This window comes from Thalassophryne amazonica, unplaced genomic scaffold (genome assembly GCF_902500255.1).
Source record: "Thalassophryne amazonica unplaced genomic scaffold, fThaAma1.1, whole genome shotgun sequence".
Classification (NCBI taxonomy): Eukaryota; Metazoa; Chordata; class Actinopteri; order Batrachoidiformes; family Batrachoididae; genus Thalassophryne; species Thalassophryne amazonica.
In genome coordinates, this window is record NW_022986246.1 from 123030 (window position 1) to 142854 (window position 19825).

The 19825-nt window shown below is 44.8% G+C and overlaps 1 protein-coding gene across 1 annotated transcript in view; it reads right to left on the minus strand.

Moving 5' to 3' along the window:
* Positions 1-19825, minus strand: part of LOC117505786 (zinc finger and BTB domain-containing protein 14-like) — a 126859-nt gene that overhangs the window by 84100 nt on the left and 22934 nt on the right. Inside the window, exons 6-7 of the mRNA XM_034165326.1 lie at positions 15650-15735; positions 3298-3437 (exon numbers count right to left, since the gene is read on the minus strand). Coding sequence (XP_034021217.1) covers positions 3298-3437; positions 15650-15735 — 226 coding nt within the window. The remainder of the gene's footprint in view (positions 1-3297; positions 3438-15649; positions 15736-19825) is intronic.

Here is a 19825-nt window from a genome sequence, read left to right on the forward strand (position 1 = left end):
CAGACAGACACGCAGACACACACACACTCACCCACACAGACACAGACATGCAGATATATATATATACACACACACACACACACACACACAGACAGACACGCAGACACACACACACTCACCCACACATAGACACAGACATGCAGATATATATATATACACACACACACACACACACACACAGAGACACACACACAGACAGACACGCAGACACACACGCACACAGACAGATACGCAGACACACACACACACACACACACACAGACAGACACGCAGACACACACACACACACACACACACACACAGACAGACACGCAGACACACACACACTCACCCACACATAGACACAGACATGCAGATATATATATACACACACACACACACACAGACAGACACGCAGACACACACACACTCACCCACACATAGACACAGACATGCAGATATATATATATACACACACACACACACACACACAGAGACACACACACAGACAGACACGCAGACACACACGCACACAGACAGATACGCAGACACACACACACACAGACACGCAGACACACACACACACACAGAGACACACACACAGACAGATATGCAGACACACACACACAGAGACACACACACAGACAGATACGCAGACACACACACACACAGACAGACACGCAGACACACACACACTAACCCACACATAGACACAGACACGCAGATATATATATACACACACACATACACACAGAGACACACACACAGACAGACACGCAGACACACACACACTCACCCACACATAGACACAGACATGCAGATATATATATATACACACACACACACACACACACACACACACACACACACACACACACACACAGAGACACACACACAGACAGACACGCAGACACACACACACAGACAGACACGCAGACATGCAGATATATATACACACACACACACCCACAGACAGACACGCAGACACACACACACTCACCCACACATAGACACAGACATGCAGATATATATACACACACACACACACACACAGAGACAGACACACAGACAGACATGCAGACACACACACACACACAGACAGACACGCAGACACACACACTCACCCACACATAGACACAGACATGCAGATATATATACACACACACACACACAGACACACACAGACAGACATGCAGACACACACACACACACTCACCCACACATAGACACAGACATGCAGATATATAAACACACACACACACACACACACAGACAGACATGCAGACACACACACACACACTCACCCACACATAGACACAGACATGCAGATATATAAACACACACACACACACACACACACACACAGACACGCAGACACACACACACACACATAGACACAGACATGCAGATATATACACACACACACACACAGACAGACACACACACACAGACAGACACGCAGACACACACACACACCCACACACATAGACACACACACACAGACAGACACACACACACGCACGCACACATAGACACAGACATGCAGATATATACACACACACACAGAGAGAGACACACACACAGACAGACACACAGACACACACACACACAGACAGACACGCAGACACACAAACACACACACACACACACACACAGAGACACACACACAGACACGCAGACACACACACACACACACGCACACACAGACATGCAGATATATACACACACACACAGAGAGAGACACACACACAGACAGACACGCAGACACACACACACACACGCACACATAGACACAGACATGCAGATATATACACACACACACACACAGACAGACACACACACACAGACAGACACGCAGACACACACACACACCCACACACATAGACACACACACAGACAGACACACACACACGCACGCACACATAGACACAGACATGCAGATATATACACACACACAGAGAGAGACACACACACAGACAGACACGCAGACACACACACACACAGACAGACACGCAGACACACAAACACACACACACACACACACACACAGAGACACACACACAGACACGCAGACACACACACACACACACGCACACACAGACACAGACATGCAGATATATACACACACACACACACACACACAGACACACACACAGACACGCAGACACACACACACGCACACATAGACACAGACATGCAGATACACACACACACACACACACAGAGAGACACACACACAGACAGACACACACACACACACACACACAGAGAGACACACACACACACAGACACGCAGACACACACACACACACACGCACACACAGACACAGACATGCAGATATATATACACACACACACACACACACACAGACACACACACAGACACGCAGACACACACACACACGCACACATAGACACAGACACGCAGACACACACACACACACACACACAGAGACACACACACACAGACAGACACGCAGACACACACACACATAGACACAGACATGCAGATATATACACACACACACACACACAGAGACACACACAGACACGCAGACACACACACACACGCACACATAGACACAGACATGCAGATATATACACACACAGACAGACACGCAGACACACACACACGCACACATAGACACAGACATGCAGATATATACACACACACACACACACATACAGAGACACACACACAGACAGACACTCAGACACACATACACACACACACAGAGACACACACACAGACAGACACGCAGACACACGCACACAGAGAGACACACACACAGACACGCAGACACACACACGCACACATAGACACAGACATGCAGATATATACACACACACACACCCACACACCCACGCACACAGACAGACACACACACAGACAGACACGCAGACACACACACACTCACCCACACATAGACACAGACATGCAGATATATACACACACACACACACATGCACACAGACACACCCACACAGACAGACATGCAGATATATACACACACACACATGCACGCACACAGACAGACATGCAGACATACACACACACACACACACACGCACACAGACAGACATGCAGACACACACACCCACACACCCACACATAGACACAGACATGCAGATACACACACACACACTCACCCACACATAGACACAGACATGCAGATACACACACACACACACACACATAGACACAGACATGCAGATACACACACACACACACACACACACACACACACACACACACACACACACACACACACACACACACACACACACACACACACACACACACACACACACACAGACCTTGTCGCACATCTGACAGGCGAACGGCCGCTCGTTGCTGTGGACGCGTTCGTGTTTCTTCAAGTCTGGAGCCCGAATGAACGATTTCCCACAAACGTCACATCTGTAGGGTTTGAAGCCCGTGTGGATCTTCAGGTGTTCTGGAACACAGTTGGCGGAGTCAGCTGGTTCAGCTCAGTGAAATCAGTCCGCCCTGCCTCCACTGTGCATGTGTCATCTGGGACTGAGTCAGATTATCTGAGTCTGATTCTCTGAGTTTGACTTCCTGAGTTTGTCTCTGAGTTTCACTCTGTGAGTCTGACTGAGTTTCACTCTCTGAGTCTGACTGAGTTTCACTCTCTGAGTCAGACTGAGTTTCACTTCTGAGTCTGCCTGAGTTGCACTTCGCTCTGACGTTGCACTTCTGAGTCATGACTGAGTTTCACTCTCTGAGTCAGATTGAGTTTCACTCTCTGAGTCAGATTGAGTTTCACTCTCTGAGTCTGACTGAGTTTCACTCTCTGAGTCAGACTGAGTTGCACTTTCTGAGTCAGACTGAGTTTCACTTTCTGAGTCTGACCGAGTTTCACTCTCTGAGTCTGACCAAGCTTCACTCTCTGAATCTGACTGAGATTCACTCTCTGAGTCAGATTGAGTTTCACTCTCTGAGTCAGATTGAGTTTCACTCTCTGAGTCTGACTGAGTTTCACTCTCTGAGTCAGACTGAGTTTCACTTTCTGAGTCTGACCGAGTTTCACTCTCTGAGTCTGACCAAGCTTCACTCTCTGAATCTGACTGAGATTCACTCTCTGAGTCAGATTGAGTTTCACTCTCTGAGTCAGATTGAGTTTCACTCTCTGAGTCTGACTGAGTTTCACTCTCTGAGTCAGACTGAGTTGCACTTTCTGAGTCAGACTGAGTTTCACTTTCTGAGTCTGACCGAGTTTCACTCTCTGAGTCTGACCAAGCTTCACTCTCTGAATCTGACTGAGATTCACTCTCTGAGTCAGATTGAGTTTCACTCTCTGAGTCAGATTGAGTTTCACTCTCTGAGTCTGACTGAGTTTCACTCTCTGAGTCAGACTGAGTTGCACTTTCTGAGTCTGACTGAGTTTCACTCTCTCAGTCAGACTGAGTTGCACTTTCTGAGTCAGACTGAGTTTCACTCTCTGAGTCAGTCTGAGTTTCACTCTCTGAGTCTGACTGAGTTGCACTTTCTGAGTCTGACTGAGTTTCACTCTCTGAGTCAGACTGAGTTGCACTTTCTGAGTCTGACTCAGTTTCACTCTCTGAGTCTGACTGAGTTTCACTTTCTGAGTCAGACTGAGTTGCACTTTCTGAGTCAGACTGAGTTTCACTCTCTGAGTCAGTCTGAGTTTCACTCTCTGAGTCAGTCTGAGTTTCACTCTCTGAGTCTGACTGAGTTTCACTTTCTGAGTCTGACTGAGTTGCACTTTCTGAGTCTGACTGAGTTTCACTCTCGGCGTCTGACCGAGTTTCACTCTCTGAATCTGACCGAGTTTCACTCTCTGAGTCTGACTGAGTTTCACTCTCTTGAGTCTGATTGAGTTTCACTCTCTGAGTCTGATTGAGTTGCACTTTCTGAGTCTGACTCAGTTTCATTCTCTGAGTCTGACCGAGTTTCACTCTCTGAATCTGACCGAGTTTCACTTTCTGAGTCTGACTGAGTTTCACTTTCTGAGTCTGACTGAGTTTCACTCTCTGAGTCAGACTGAGTTGCACTTTCTGAGTCTGACTCAGTTTCACTCTCTGAGTCTGACCGAGTTTCACTCTCTGAATCTGACCGACTTTCACTTTCTGAGTCTGATTGAGTTTCACTCTCTGAGTCTGACTAAGATTCACTCTCTGAGTCTGAGTTTCACTCTCTGAGTCTGACTGAGTTTCACTTTCTGAGTCTGACTCAGTTTCACTCTCTGAGTCTGACTGAGTTTCACTCTCGGAGTCTGAGTTTCACTCTCTGAATTTGACTGCGTTTCACTCTCTGAATCTGACTGAGTTTCACTTTCTGAGTCAGATTGAGTTTCACTCTCTGAGTCTGACTGAGTTGCACTTTCTGAGTCTGACTGAGTTTCACTCTCTGAGTCAGACTGAGTTGCACTTTCTGAGTCTGACTCAGTTTCACTCTGAGTCTGACTGAGTTTCACTCTCTGAGTCAGACTGAGTTGCACTTTCTGAGTCTGACTCAGTTTCACTCTCTGAGTCTGACTGAGTTTCACTTTCTGAGTCTGCCTGAGTTGCACTTTCTGAGTCTGACTGAGTTTCACTCTCTGAGTCTGATTGAGTTGCACTTTCTGAGTCTGACTCAGTTTCATTCTCTGAGTCTGACCGAGTTTCACTCTCTGAGTCTGACCGAGTTTCACTTTCTGAGTCAGACTGAGTTTCACTCTCTGAGTCAGTCTGAGTTTCACTCTCTGAGTCTGACTGAGTTGCACTTTCTGAGTCTGACTGAGTTTCACTCTCTGAGACAGACTGAGTTGCACTTTCTGAGTCTGACTCAGTTTCACTCTGAGTCTGACTGAGTTTCACTCTCTGAGTCAGACTGAGTTGCACTTTCTGAGTCTGACTCAGTTTCACTCTCTGAGTCTGACTGAGTTTCACTTTCTGAGTCTGCCTGAGTTGCACTTTCTGAGTCTGACTGAGTTTCACTCTCTGAGTCTGACTGAGTTGCACTTTCTGAGTCTGACTCAGTTTCATTCTCTGAGTCTGACCGAGTTTCACTCTCTGAATCTGACCGAGTTTCACTTTCTGAGTCTGACTGAGTTTCACTTTCTGAGTCTGACCGAGTTTCACTCTCTGAGTCTGACTGAGTTTCACTCTCTGAGTCAGACTGAGTTGCACTTTCTGAGTCTGACTCAGTTTCATTCTCTGAGTCTGACCGAGTTTCACTCTCTGAATCTGACCGAGTTTCACTCTCTGAATCTGACCGAGTTTCACTTTCTGAGTCTGATTGAGTTTCACTCTCTGAGTCTGACTAAGATTCACTCTCTGAATCTGACTGAGATTCACTCTCTGAGTCAGATTGAGTTTCACTCTCTGAGTCAGATTGAGTTTCACTCTCTGAGTCTGACTGAGTTTCACTCTCTGAGTCAGACTGAGTTGCACTTTCTGAGTCAGACTGAGTTTCACTTTCTGAGTCTGACCGAGTTTCACTCTCTGAGTCTGACCAAGCTTCACTCTCTGAATCTGACTGAGATTCACTCTCTGAGTCAGATTGAGTTTCACTCTCTGAGTCAGATTGAGTTTCACTCTCTGAGTCTGACTGAGTTTCACTCTCTAAGTCAGACTGAGTTGCACTTTCTGAGTCTGACTGAGTTTCACTCTCTGAGTCAGACTGAGTTGCACTTTCTGAGTCAGACTGAGTTTCACTCTCTGAGTCAGTCTGAGTTTCACTCTCTGAGTCTGACTGAGTTGCACTTTCTGAGTCTGAGTTTCACTCTCTGAGTCAGACTGAGTTGCACTTTCTGAGTCTGACTCAGTTTCACTCTGAGTCTGACTGAGTTTCACTCTCTGAGTCAGACTGAGTTGCACTTTCTGAGTCTGACTCAGTTTCACTCTCTGAGTCTGACTGAGTTTCACTTTCTGAGTCTGCCTGAGTTGCACTTTCTGAGTCTGACTGAGTTTCACTCTCTGAGTCTGATTGAGTTGCACTTTCTGAGTCTGACTCAGTTTCATTCTCTGAGTCTGACCGAGTTTCACTCTCTGAATCTGACCGAGTTTCACTTTCTGAGTCTGATTGAGTTGCACTTTCTGAGTCTGACTCAGTTTCATTCTCTGAGTCTGACCGAGTTTCACTCTCTGAATCTGACCGAGTTTCACTCTCTGAATCTGACCGAGTTTCACTTTCTGAGTCTGATTGAGTTTCACTCTCTGAGTCTGACTGAGTTTCACTCTCTGAGTCTGACTGAGTTTCACTCTCTGAGTCAGACTGAGTTTCACTCTCTGAGTCAGACTAAGTTTCACTTTCTGAGTCTGACTGAGTTTCACTCTGAGTCAGACTAAGTTTCACTTTCTGAGTCAGACTGAGTTTCACTTTCTGAGTCTGACCGAGTTTCACTCTCTGAGTCTGACCGAGCTTCACTCTCTGAATCTGACTGAGATTCACTCTCTGAGTCAGATTGAGTTTCACTCTCTGAGTCTGACTGAGTTTCACTCTCTGAGTCAGACTGAGTTGCACTTTCTGAGTCTGACTGAGTTTCACTCTCTGAGTCAGACTGAGTTGCACTTTCTGAGTCTGACTCAGTTTCACTCTCTGAGTCTGACTGAGTTGCACTCTCTGAGTCTGACCGAGTTTCACTCTCTGAGTCTGACCGAGTTTCACTTTCTGAGTCTGACCGAGTTTCACTCTCTGAGTCAGACTCAGTTTCACTTTCTGAGTCTGACTCAGTTTCACTCTCTGAGTCTGACTCAGTTTCACTCTCTGAGTCTGACTGAGTTTCACTTTCTGAGTCAGATTGAGTTTCACTCTCTGAGTCAGATTGAGTTTCACTCTCTGAGTCTGACTGAGTTTCACTCTCTGAGTCAGACTGAGTTGCACTTTCTGAGTCAGACTGAGTTTCACTTTCTGAGTCTGACCGAGTTTCACTCTCTGAGTCAGACTGAGTTGCACTTTCTGAGTCTGACTCAGTTTCACTCTCTGAGTCTGACTGAGTTTCACTTTCTGAGTCTGCCTGAGTTGCACTTTCTGAGTCTGACTGAGTTTCACTCTCTGAGTCTGATTGAGTTGCACTTTCTGAGTCTGACTCAGTTTCATTCTCTGAGTCTGACCGAGTTTCACTCTCTGAATCTGACCGAGTTTCACTTTCTGAGTCAGACTGAGTTTCACTCTCTGAGTCAGTCTGAGTTTCACTCTCTGAGTCTGACTGAGTTGCACTTTCTGAGTCTGACTGAGTTTCACTCTCTGAGACAGACTGAGTTGCACTTTCTGAGTCTGACTCAGTTTCACTCTGAGTCTGACTGAGTTTCACTCTCTGAGTCAGACTGAGTTGCACTTTCTGAGTCTGACTCAGTTTCACTCTCTGAGTCTGACTGAGTTTCACTTTCTGAGTCTGCCTGAGTTGCACTTTCTGAGTCTGACTGAGTTTCACTCTCTGAGTCTGACTGAGTTGCACTTTCTGAGTCTGACTCAGTTTCATTCTCTGAGTCTGACCGAGTTTCACTCTCTGAATCTGACCGAGTTTCACTTTCTGAGTCTGACTGAGTTTCACTTTCTGAGTCTGACCGAGTTTCACTCTCTGAGTCTGACTGAGTTTCACTCTCTGAGTCAGACTGAGTTGCACTTTCTGAGTCTGACTCAGTTTCATTCTCTGAGTCTGACCGAGTTTCACTCTCTGAATCTGACCGAGTTTCACTCTCTGAATCTGACCGAGTTTCACTTTCTGAGTCTGATTGAGTTTCACTCTCTGAGTCTGACTAAGATTCACTCTCTGAATCTGACTGAGATTCACTCTCTGAGTCAGATTGAGTTTCACTCTCTGAGTCAGATTGAGTTTCACTCTCTGAGTCTGACTGAGTTTCACTCTCTGAGTCAGACTGAGTTGCACTTTCTGAGTCAGACTGAGTTTCACTTTCTGAGTCTGACCGAGTTTCACTCTCTGAGTCTGACCAAGCTTCACTCTCTGAATCTGACTGAGATTCACTCTCTGAGTCAGATTGAGTTTCACTCTCTGAGTCAGATTGAGTTTCACTCTCTGAGTCTGACTGAGTTTCACTCTCTAAGTCAGACTGAGTTGCACTTTCTGAGTCTGACTGAGTTTCACTCTCTGAGTCAGACTGAGTTGCACTTTCTGAGTCAGACTGAGTTTCACTCTCTGAGTCAGTCTGAGTTTCACTCTCTGAGTCTGACTGAGTTGCACTTTCTGAGTCTGAGTTTCACTCTCTGAGTCAGACTGAGTTGCACTTTCTGAGTCTGACTCAGTTTCACTCTGAGTCTGACTGAGTTTCACTCTCTGAGTCAGACTGAGTTGCACTTTCTGAGTCTGACTCAGTTTCACTCTCTGAGTCTGACTGAGTTTCACTTTCTGAGTCTGCCTGAGTTGCACTTTCTGAGTCTGACTGAGTTTCACTCTCTGAGTCTGACTGAGTTGCACTTTCTGAGTCTGACTCAGTTTCATTCTCTGAGTCTGACCGAGTTTCACTCTCTGAATCTGACCGAGTTTCACTTTCTGAGTCTGACTGAGTTTCACTTTCTGAGTCTGACCGAGTTTCACTCTCTGAGTCTGACTGAGTTTCACTCTCTGAGTCAGACTGAGTTGCACTTTCTGAGTCTGACTCAGTTTCATTCTCTGAGTCTGACCGAGTTTCACTCTCTGAATCTGACCGAGTTTCACTCTCTGAATCTGACCGAGTTTCACTTTCTGAGTCTGATTGAGTTTCACTCTCTGAGTCTGACTAAGATTCACTCTCTGAATCTGACTGAGATTCACTCTCTGAGTCAGATTGAGTTTCACTCTCTGAGTCAGATTGAGTTTCACTCTCTGAGTCTGACTGAGTTTCACTCTCTGAGTCAGACTGAGTTGCACTTTCTGAGTCAGACTGAGTTTCACTTTCTGAGTCTGACCGAGTTTCACTCTCTGAGTCTGACCAAGCTTCACTCTCTGAATCTGACTGAGATTCACTCTCTGAGTCAGATTGAGTTTCACTCTCTGAGTCAGATTGAGTTTCACTCTCTGAGTCTGACTGAGTTTCACTCTCTAAGTCAGACTGAGTTGCACTTTCTGAGTCTGACTGAGTTTCACTCTCTGAGTCAGACTGAGTTGCACTTTCTGAGTCAGACTGAGTTTCACTCTCTGAGTCAGTCTGAGTTTCACTCTCTGAGTCTGACTGAGTTGCACTTTCTGAGTCTGAGTTTCACTCTCTGAGTCAGACTGAGTTGCACTTTCTGAGTCTGACTCAGTTTCACTCTGAGTCTGACTGAGTTTCACTCTCTGAGTCAGACTGAGTTGCACTTTCTGAGTCTGACTCAGTTTCACTCTCTGAGTCTGACTGAGTTTCACTTTCTGAGTCTGCCTGAGTTGCACTTTCTGAGTCTGACTGAGTTTCACTCTCTGAGTCTGATTGAGTTGCACTTTCTGAGTCTGACTCAGTTTCATTCTCTGAGTCTGACCGAGTTTCACTCTCTGAATCTGACCGAGTTTCACTTTCTGAGTCTGATTGAGTTGCACTTTCTGAGTCTGACTCAGTTTCATTCTCTGAGTCTGACCGAGTTTCACTCTCTGAATCTGACCGAGTTTCACTCTCTGAATCTGACCGAGTTTCACTTTCTGAGTCTGATTGAGTTTCACTCTCTGAGTCTGACTGAGTTTCACTCTCTGAGTCTGACTGAGTTTCACTCTCTGAGTCAGACTGAGTTTCACTCTCTGAGTCAGACTAAGTTTCACTTTCTGAGTCTGACTGAGTTTCACTCTGAGTCAGACTAAGTTTCACTTTCTGAGTCAGACTGAGTTTCACTTTCTGAGTCTGACCGAGTTTCACTCTCTGAGTCTGACCGAGCTTCACTCTCTGAATCTGACTGAGATTCACTCTCTGAGTCAGATTGAGTTTCACTCTCTGAGTCTGACTGAGTTTCACTCTCTGAGTCAGACTGAGTTGCACTTTCTGAGTCTGACTGAGTTTCACTCTCTGAGTCAGACTGAGTTGCACTTTCTGAGTCTGACTCAGTTTCACTCTCTGAGTCTGACTGAGTTGCACTCTCTGAGTCTGACTGAGTTGCACTTTCTGAGTCTGACCGAGTTTCACTCTCTGAGTCTGACCGAGTTTCACTTTCTGAGTCTGACCGAGTTTCACTCTCTGAGTCAGACTCAGTTTCACTTTCTGAGTCTGACTCAGTTTCACTCTCTGAGTCTGACTCAGTTTCACTCTCTGAGTCTGACTGAGTTTCACTTTCTGAGTCAGATTGAGTTTCACTCTCTGAGTCAGATTGAGTTTCACTCTCTGAGTCTGACTGAGTTTCACTCTCTGAGTCAGACTGAGTTGCACTTTCTGAGTCAGACTGAGTTTCACTTTCTGAGTCTGACCGAGTTTCACTCTCTGAGTCTGACCAAGCTTCACTCTCTGAATCTGACTGAGATTCACTCTCTGAGTCAGATTGAGTTTCACTCTCTGAGTCAGATTGAGTTTCACTCTCTGAGTCTGACTGAGTTTCACTCTCTGAGTCTGACTGAGTTGCACTTTCTGAGTCTGACTGAGTTTCACTCTCTGAGTCAGACTGAGTTGCACTTTCTGAGTCTGACTCAGTTTCACTCTGAGTCTGACTGAGTTTCACTCTCTGAGTCAGACTGAGTTGCACTTTCTGAGTCTGACTCAGTTTCACTCTCTGAGTCTGACTGAGTTTCACTTTCTGAGTCTGCCTGAGTTGCACTTTCTGAGTCTGACTGAGTTTCACTCTCTGAGTCTGATTGAGTTGCACTTTCTGAGTCTGACTCAGTTTCATTCTCTGAGTCTGACCGAGTTTCACTCTCTGAATCTGACCGAGTTTCACTTTCTGAGTCTGACTGAGTTTCACTTTCTGAGTCTGACTGAGTTTCACTCTGAGTCAGACTAAGTTTCACTTTCGGAGTCTGACTGAGTTTCACTTTCTGAGTCAGACTAAGTTTCACTTTCTGAGTCAGACTAAGTTTCACTCTCTGAGTCAGACTAAGTTTCACTTTCTGAGTCAGACTGAGATTCACTCTCTGAGTCAGATTGAGTTTCACTCTCTGAGTCAGATTGAGTTTCACTCTCTGAGTCTGACTGAGTTTCACTCTCTAAGTCAGACTGAGTTGCACTTTCTGAGTCTGACTGAGTTTCACTCTCTGAGTCAGACTGAGTTGCACTTTCTGAGTCAGACTGAGTTTCACTCTCTGAGTCAGTCTGAGTTTCACTCTCTGAGTCTGACTGAGTTGCACTTTCTGAGTCTGAGTTTCACTCTCTGAGTCAGACTGAGTTGCACTTTCTGAGTCTGACTCAGTTTCACTCTGAGTCTGACTGAGTTTCACTCTCTGAGTCAGACTGAGTTGCACTTTCTGAGTCTGACTCAGTTTCACTCTCTGAGTCTGACTGAGTTTCACTTTCTGAGTCTGCCTGAGTTGCACTTTCTGAGTCTGACTGAGTTTCACTCTCTGAGTCTGATTGAGTTGCACTTTCTGAGTCTGACTCAGTTTCATTCTCTGAGTCTGACCGAGTTTCACTCTCTGAATCTGACCGAGTTTCACTTTCTGAGTCTGATTGAGTTGCACTTTCTGAGTCTGACTCAGTTTCATTCTCTGAGTCTGACCGAGTTTCACTCTCTGAATCTGACCGAGTTTCACTCTCTGAATCTGACCGAGTTTCACTTTCTGAGTCTGATTGAGTTTCACTCTCTGAGTCTGACTGAGTTTCACTCTCTGAGTCTGACTGAGTTTCACTCTCTGAGTCAGACTGAGTTTCACTCTCTGAGTCAGACTAAGTTTCACTTTCTGAGTCTGACTGAGTTTCACTCTGAGTCAGACTAAGTTTCACTTTCTGAGTCAGACTGAGTTTCACTTTCTGAGTCTGACCGAGTTTCACTCTCTGAGTCTGACCGAGCTTCACTCTCTGAATCTGACTGAGATTCACTCTCTGAGTCAGATTGAGTTTCACTCTCTGAGTCTGACTGAGTTTCACTCTCTGAGTCAGACTGAGTTGCACTTTCTGAGTCTGACTGAGTTTCACTCTCTGAGTCAGACTGAGTTGCACTTTCTGAGTCTGACTCAGTTTCACTCTCTGAGTCTGACTGAGTTGCACTCTCTGAGTCTGACTGAGTTGCACTTTCTGAGTCTGACCGAGTTTCACTCTCTGAGTCTGACCGAGTTTCACTTTCTGAGTCTGACCGAGTTTCACTCTCTGAGTCAGACTCAGTTTCACTTTCTGAGTCTGACTCAGTTTCACTCTCTGAGTCTGACTCAGTTTCACTCTCTGAGTCTGACTGAGTTTCACTTTCTGAGTCAGATTGAGTTTCACTCTCTGAGTCAGATTGAGTTTCACTCTCTGAGTCTGACTGAGTTTCACTCTCTGAGTCAGACTGAGTTGCACTTTCTGAGTCAGACTGAGTTTCACTTTCTGAGTCTGACCGAGTTTCACTCTCTGAGTCTGACCAAGCTTCACTCTCTGAATCTGACTGAGATTCACTCTCTGAGTCAGATTGAGTTTCACTCTCTGAGTCAGATTGAGTTTCACTCTCTGAGTCTGACTGAGTTTCACTCTCTGAGTCAGACTGAGTTGCACTTTCTGAGTCAGACTGAGTTTCACTCTCTGAGTCAGTCTGAGTTTCACTCTCTGAGTCTGACTGAGTTGCACTTTCTGAGTCTGACTGAGTTTCACTCTCTGAGTCAGACTGAGTTGCACTTTCTGAGTCTGACTCAGTTTCACTCTGAGTCTGACTGAGTTTCACTCTCTGAGTCAGACTGAGTTGCACTTTCTGAGTCTGACTCAGTTTCACTCTCTGAGTCTGACTGAGTTTCACTTTCTGAGTCTGCCTGAGTTGCACTTTCTGAGTCTGACTGAGTTTCACTCTCTGAGTCTGATTGAGTTGCACTTTCTGAGTCTGACTCAGTTTCATTCTCTGAGTCTGACCGAGTTTCACTCTCTGAATCTGACCGAGTTTCACTTTCTGAGTCTGACTGAGTTTCACTTTCTGAGTCTGACTGAGTTTCACTCTGAGTCAGACTAAGTTTCACTTTCGGAGTCTGACTGAGTTTCACTTTCTGAGTCAGACTAAGTTTCACTTTCTGAGTCAGACTAAGTTTCACTCTCTGAGTCAGACTAAGTTTCACTTTCTGAGTCAGACTGAGATTCACTCTCTGAGTCAGATTGAGTTTCACTCTCTGAGTCAGATTGAGTTTCACTCTCTGAGTCTGACTGAGTTTCACTCTCTGAGTCAGACTGAGTTGCACTTTCTGAGTCTGACTGAGTTTCACTCTCTGAGTCAGACTGAGTTGCACTTTCTGAGTCAGACTGAGTTTCACTCTCTGAGTCAGTCTGAGTTTCACTCTCTGAGTCTGACTGAGTTGCACTTTCTGAGTCTGAGTTTCACTCTCTGAGTCAGACTGAGTTGCACTTTCTGAGTCTGACTCAGTTTCACTCTGAGTCTGACTGAGTTTCACTCTCTGAGTCAGACTGAGTTGCACTTTCTGAGTCTGACTCAGTTTCACTCTCTGAGTCTGACTGAGTTTCACTTTCTGAGTCTGCCTGAGTTGCACTTTCTGAGTCTGACTGAGTTTCACTCTCTGAGTCTGATTGAGTTGCACTTTCTGAGTCTGACTCAGTTTCATTCTCTGAGTCTGACCGAGTTTCACTCTCTGAATCTGACCGAGTTTCACTTTCTGAGTCTGATTGAGTTGCACTTTCTGAGTCTGACTCAGTTTCATTCTCTGAGTCTGACCGAGTTTCACTCTCTGAGTCAGATTGAGTTTCACTCTCTGAGTCAGACTAAGTTTCACTTTCTGAGTCAGACTGAGTTTCACTCTCTGAGTCAGTCTGAGTTTCACTCTCTGAGTCTGACTGAGTTTCACTTTCTGAGTCTGACTGAGTTGCACTTTCTGAGTCTGACTGAGTTTCACTCTCGGCGTCTGACTGAGTTTCACTCTCTGAATCTGACCGAGTTTCACTTTCTGAGTCTGACTGAGTTTCACTCTCGGAGTCTGAGTTTCATTCTCTGAATTTGACTGAGTTTCACTCTCTGAATCTGACTGAGTTTCACTCTCTGAGTCTGGCTGAGTTTCACTTTCTGAATCTGACTCAGTTTCACTCTCTGAGTCTGACTGAGTTGCACTTTCTGAGTCTGACTGAGTTTCACTCTCTGAGTCTGAGTTTCACTCTCTGAGTCTGACTGAGTTGCACTCTCTGAGTCAGACTGAGTTTCACTCTCTGAGTCAGACTGAGTTGCACTTTCTGAGTCTGACTGAGTTTCACTCTCTGAGTCTGACCGAGTTTCACTCTCTGAATCTGACCGAGTTTCACTTTCTGAGTCTGACCGAGTTTCACTCTCTGAGTCTGATTGAGGTTCACTCTCTGAGTCTGACTGAGTTTCACTCTCTGAGCCTGACTGAGTTTCACTCTCTGAGTCTGATTGAGTTTCAGTCTCTGAGTCTGATTGAGTTTCACTCTGAGTCTGACTGAGTTGCACTCTCTGAGTCTGACCGAGTTTCACTCTCCGAATCTGACCGAGTTTCACTTTCTGAGTCTGACTGAGTTTCACTTTCTGAGTCTGACTGAGTTTCACTCTGAGTCAGACTAAGTTTCACTTTCTGAGTCTGACTGAGTTTCACTTTCTGAGTCAGACTAAGTTTCACTCTCTGAGTCAGACTAAGTTTCACTTTCTGAGTCTGACTGAGTGGGTGCGCACTTTGATTGCATGTACCTTTGAGGTGGGCGTGAGTGGTGAACGCTTTGCTGCAGATCTCACAGGCAAACGGGCGCTCGGCCGAATGAAGCTTTTCATGTTTCCTAAAACAAAACCAGGAAATAACCAGCAAAGAAACACACGGACAACAGACAGAAAGACAACAGACCGTCCTGAATAAGAAGCACCACAAGTTAACACATATACAACTCCAATTCCAATGAAGTTGGGACGTTGTGGAAATAAAACAGAATACAATGATTTTCAAATCCTCTTCAACCTGTATTCAACTGAATACACCACAAAGACAAGATATTTAATGTTCAAACTGATAAACGTTATTGTTTTTGTGCAAATATTTGCTCATTTTGAAATGGATGCCTGAAACACGTTTCAAAAAAGCTGGGACAGTGGTATGTTTACCACTGTGTTACATCACCTTTCCTTCTAATGGGCCTTTCACACTGAACGCGTCAGAAGTGTCAGAGGCATCAGGAATCGGTCTAAAAAGCATTATATTCAATGAGATGCGTTGCTTTTTAGAGGCGTCAGAACCGTCACGTCAAAAGCCGAGCTAAAGCGACGCTTCTGATGGGAGCGCCCATTGCTGCTTGTCGGCAGGCTGACGCGGTCAAAGTTCAACCCAATCCAACTTTCGACACTCTGAGCTGTGATGTAGCTTCGCGCTATCCAATAGGAATGATGCGTCGGGCCAAAACACGGAAGACTAGTGGCAGAAACCACTGATCTGTACAAAACAGATCGGTGCAGAAACCACGGATCTGTACGAAACGGATCGGTGCAGAAACCACTGATCTGTACAAAACGGATCGGTGCAGAAACCACGGATCTGTACAAAACGGATCGGTGCAGAAACCACGGATATGTACGAAACAGATAGGTGCAGAAACCACTGACCTGTACAAAACAGATCAGTGCAGAAACCACTAATCTGTACGAAACAGATCGGTGCAGAAACCACTAATCTGTACAAAACAGATCGGTGCAGAAACCACTGATCTGTACAAAACAGATCGGTGCAGAAACCACTAAACTGTACAAAACAGATCGGTGCAGAAACCACTTATCTGTACAAAACAGATCGGTGCAGAAACCGCTGATCTGTACAAAACAGATCGGTGCAGAAACCGCTGATCTGTACGAAACAGATCAGTGCAGAAACCGCTGATCTGTACGAAAGGGATCGGTGCAGAAACCGCTGATCTGTACGAAACGGATCGGTGCAGAAACCACTGATCTGTACAAAACGGATCGGTGCAGAAACCACTGAACTGTACAAAACAGATCGGTGCAGAAACCGCTGATTTGTACAAAACAGATCGGTGCAGAAACCGCTGACCTGTACAAAACAGATCGGTGCAGAAACCGCTGAACTGTACAAAACAGATCGGTGCAGAAACCACTGAACTGTACAAAACAGATCGGTGCAGAAACCCCTGAACTGTACAAAACAGATCGGTGCAGAAACCACTGAATTGTACGAAACAGATCGGTGCAGAAACCACGGATCTGTACAAAACACATCGGTGCAGAAACCACTGATCTGTACGAAACAGATCGGTGCAGAAACCACTGAACTGTACAAAACATACATGTAACAGGACTGCTCATTTATAGAGCAGTTTTCTGAAGAAAAATCCTTGGAAATGTTTCTTGTTGTTTGTTACCTCAGAATTTCTGATTACTGTTAAAAAAAAGTTTAGAACACTTGTAATTAAAATAGCTAAATAAATCAATAAACGGTTCTTTAGAAACCTTTCATCTGTAAATTAAAACCACCTGTTCTTTCAGATTAGATAATTTCTTGTTTAACATAAGGAACCTCAGACATTTATTTTTAGACAAATAAAACAACATGGAAATGTGTACATTTTTTAAAGTCTGGTAGATTATTTATATCTCATTTCAACCCGAAAAACAGACACTGTAAATAAATACAAATGTTTATTATAAATGCAACAGGAAATAATTTAACAATGACTGCAGTGTGATTGTAAAGTAGGATTTCTGTCACATAAACCTCATGATGAATTTTGTCAAAATATGTAATTGCCTTTAATGTTGTTATCAGGACAGAGTCATTTCTAAAATATGAATTTGAGCACAATAAGTGGAGAGCTTCTACTTGTGCAAATGTCTTTGGACTTTGATTTGTGGACATTTTTAATGATCCATTCATTTACTGTTAAAAAATAAAATGAAACAGCTTTTTAAAATAATAAAATAGTTGCTGTTCAAAGAGCCTTTTATTTAGAAGCAGGTGATGTTCTGCTGGATTCTCAGGACCAGATGAAGGTCTCTTCTGCAGCTTTGAACTCTGGTGGTGTTGCTGAAGACACTTTTGTCCTATTTTGAAGAGCAGAGATGTTTTTTCAACTGGATGTTCAGCTCATCAATGGAAGTTTTTGAAGTGCATCTGTATTTAGGTTGTCTGCACAGCAAATGTTCCTGATTGGGACAAATAAAAATATTTCTTTAAATATAAAGAAAAACTAAACAGTTTCTATATAAAAAAGAAAAAAAAAAAAAAGAAGAAAAACGAAGGAAAAAAAATGCATGAAAAAATAAGTTATTAAAAGTTGAGCTTTTGTGGTGTCTGAAAAAAGCTGTAGCTTTATTTGGTAAAAATAAAAAAGACTGAACCATTTACAAATTAAAGTGTTCACTCAGATCAACTGTGCTAAAAGGCTAAGCTAACGTTAGCCGATCATTAAACCTTCACAGTTCAGTAAACGTCACGTTTTATTTTTACATTATTCTCACCTCGATAAAGCTGCAGAACTAAACTCCGTTGGTCAAACTGGGACTTCACATATATCCAAAAAGTGGGAGATTTCGGACTGAGTGGGTTTGCTCCATCACCCCGGCTGCCTGCCTCGGTCTGCCCAGTGATGATGCCTGAAGGTCGGCTTCTCAGTGCGCATCGGCCCGCTGTCGCAGTTCGATCGATATCCCACCAAGTCGTCAGTCCTCCATCGGTCGGCGTCACTCTGAAAAGTAGCTGGAAAAAAAGGCTTCTCCCAGCAGGGTGATGGAGAATCATTCTACTGCTGTTTTTTAAAGCTTTTTTGTGGTTCAGGTGACGCAGATTCAAGATGGTGATCGCTGAACTTTTTCAGGTTGTGGAAACAGCCAGAGTGGGACGTAGATATCTCCGCCCCCTTGCCGCTTCCGAAGCGATGCGTCTGACGTCACGACGCATTAGGAAGCTTTGACGCATCGCACTGAAGCATTCAATGTGAAAGGCCCATAACAACACTCAATAAGTGTTTGGGAACTGAGGACACTAATTGTTGAAGCTTTGTAGGTGGAATTCTTTCCCATTCTTGCTTGATTTACGACTTCAGTTGTTCAACAGTCCGGGGTCTCCGTTGCCGTATTTTGCGCTTCATAATGCGCCACACATTTTCAATGGGCGACAGGTCTGGACTGCAGGCAGGCCAGTCTAGTACCCGCACTCTTTTACTACAAAGCCACGTTGTTGTAACACGTGCAGAATGTTGGCATTGTCTTGCTGAAATAAGCAGGGACGTCCCTGAAAAAGACGTTGCTTGGATGGCAGCATGTGTTGTACCTTTCAGCATTGATGGTGCCATCACAGATGTGTAAGTTGTCCATGCCATGGGCACTAACACACCCCCATACCATCACAGATGTGTATGTTGTCCATGCCATGGGCACTAACACCCCCATACCATCACAGATGCTGGCTTTTGAACTTTGCTCTGGTAACAATCTGGATGGTCTTTTTTCTCTTTTGTCCAGAAGACACGACGTCCATGATTTCCAAAAACAATTTGAAATGTGGACTCATCAGACCACAGCACACTTTTCCACTTTGCGTCTGTCCATTTCAAATGAGCTCGGGCCCAGAGAAGGCAGCGGCGTTTCTGGATGTTGTTGATGTTTGGCTTTCACTTTGTATGGTAGAGTTTTAACTTGCACTTGTAGATGTAGTGACGAACTGTGTTAACTGACAATGGTTTTCTGAAGTGTTCCTGAGCCCACACAGTAAGATCCTTTACACAATGATGTCAGTTTTTAATGCAGTGACCCTGAGGGATCGAAGGTCACGGGCATTCAGTGTTGGTTTCGGCCTTGCCGCTTACGTGGAGATTCAAGATTCAAGATTAAAATCTTTTACTGTCATATGCACAGGAAAGAAACATGTTT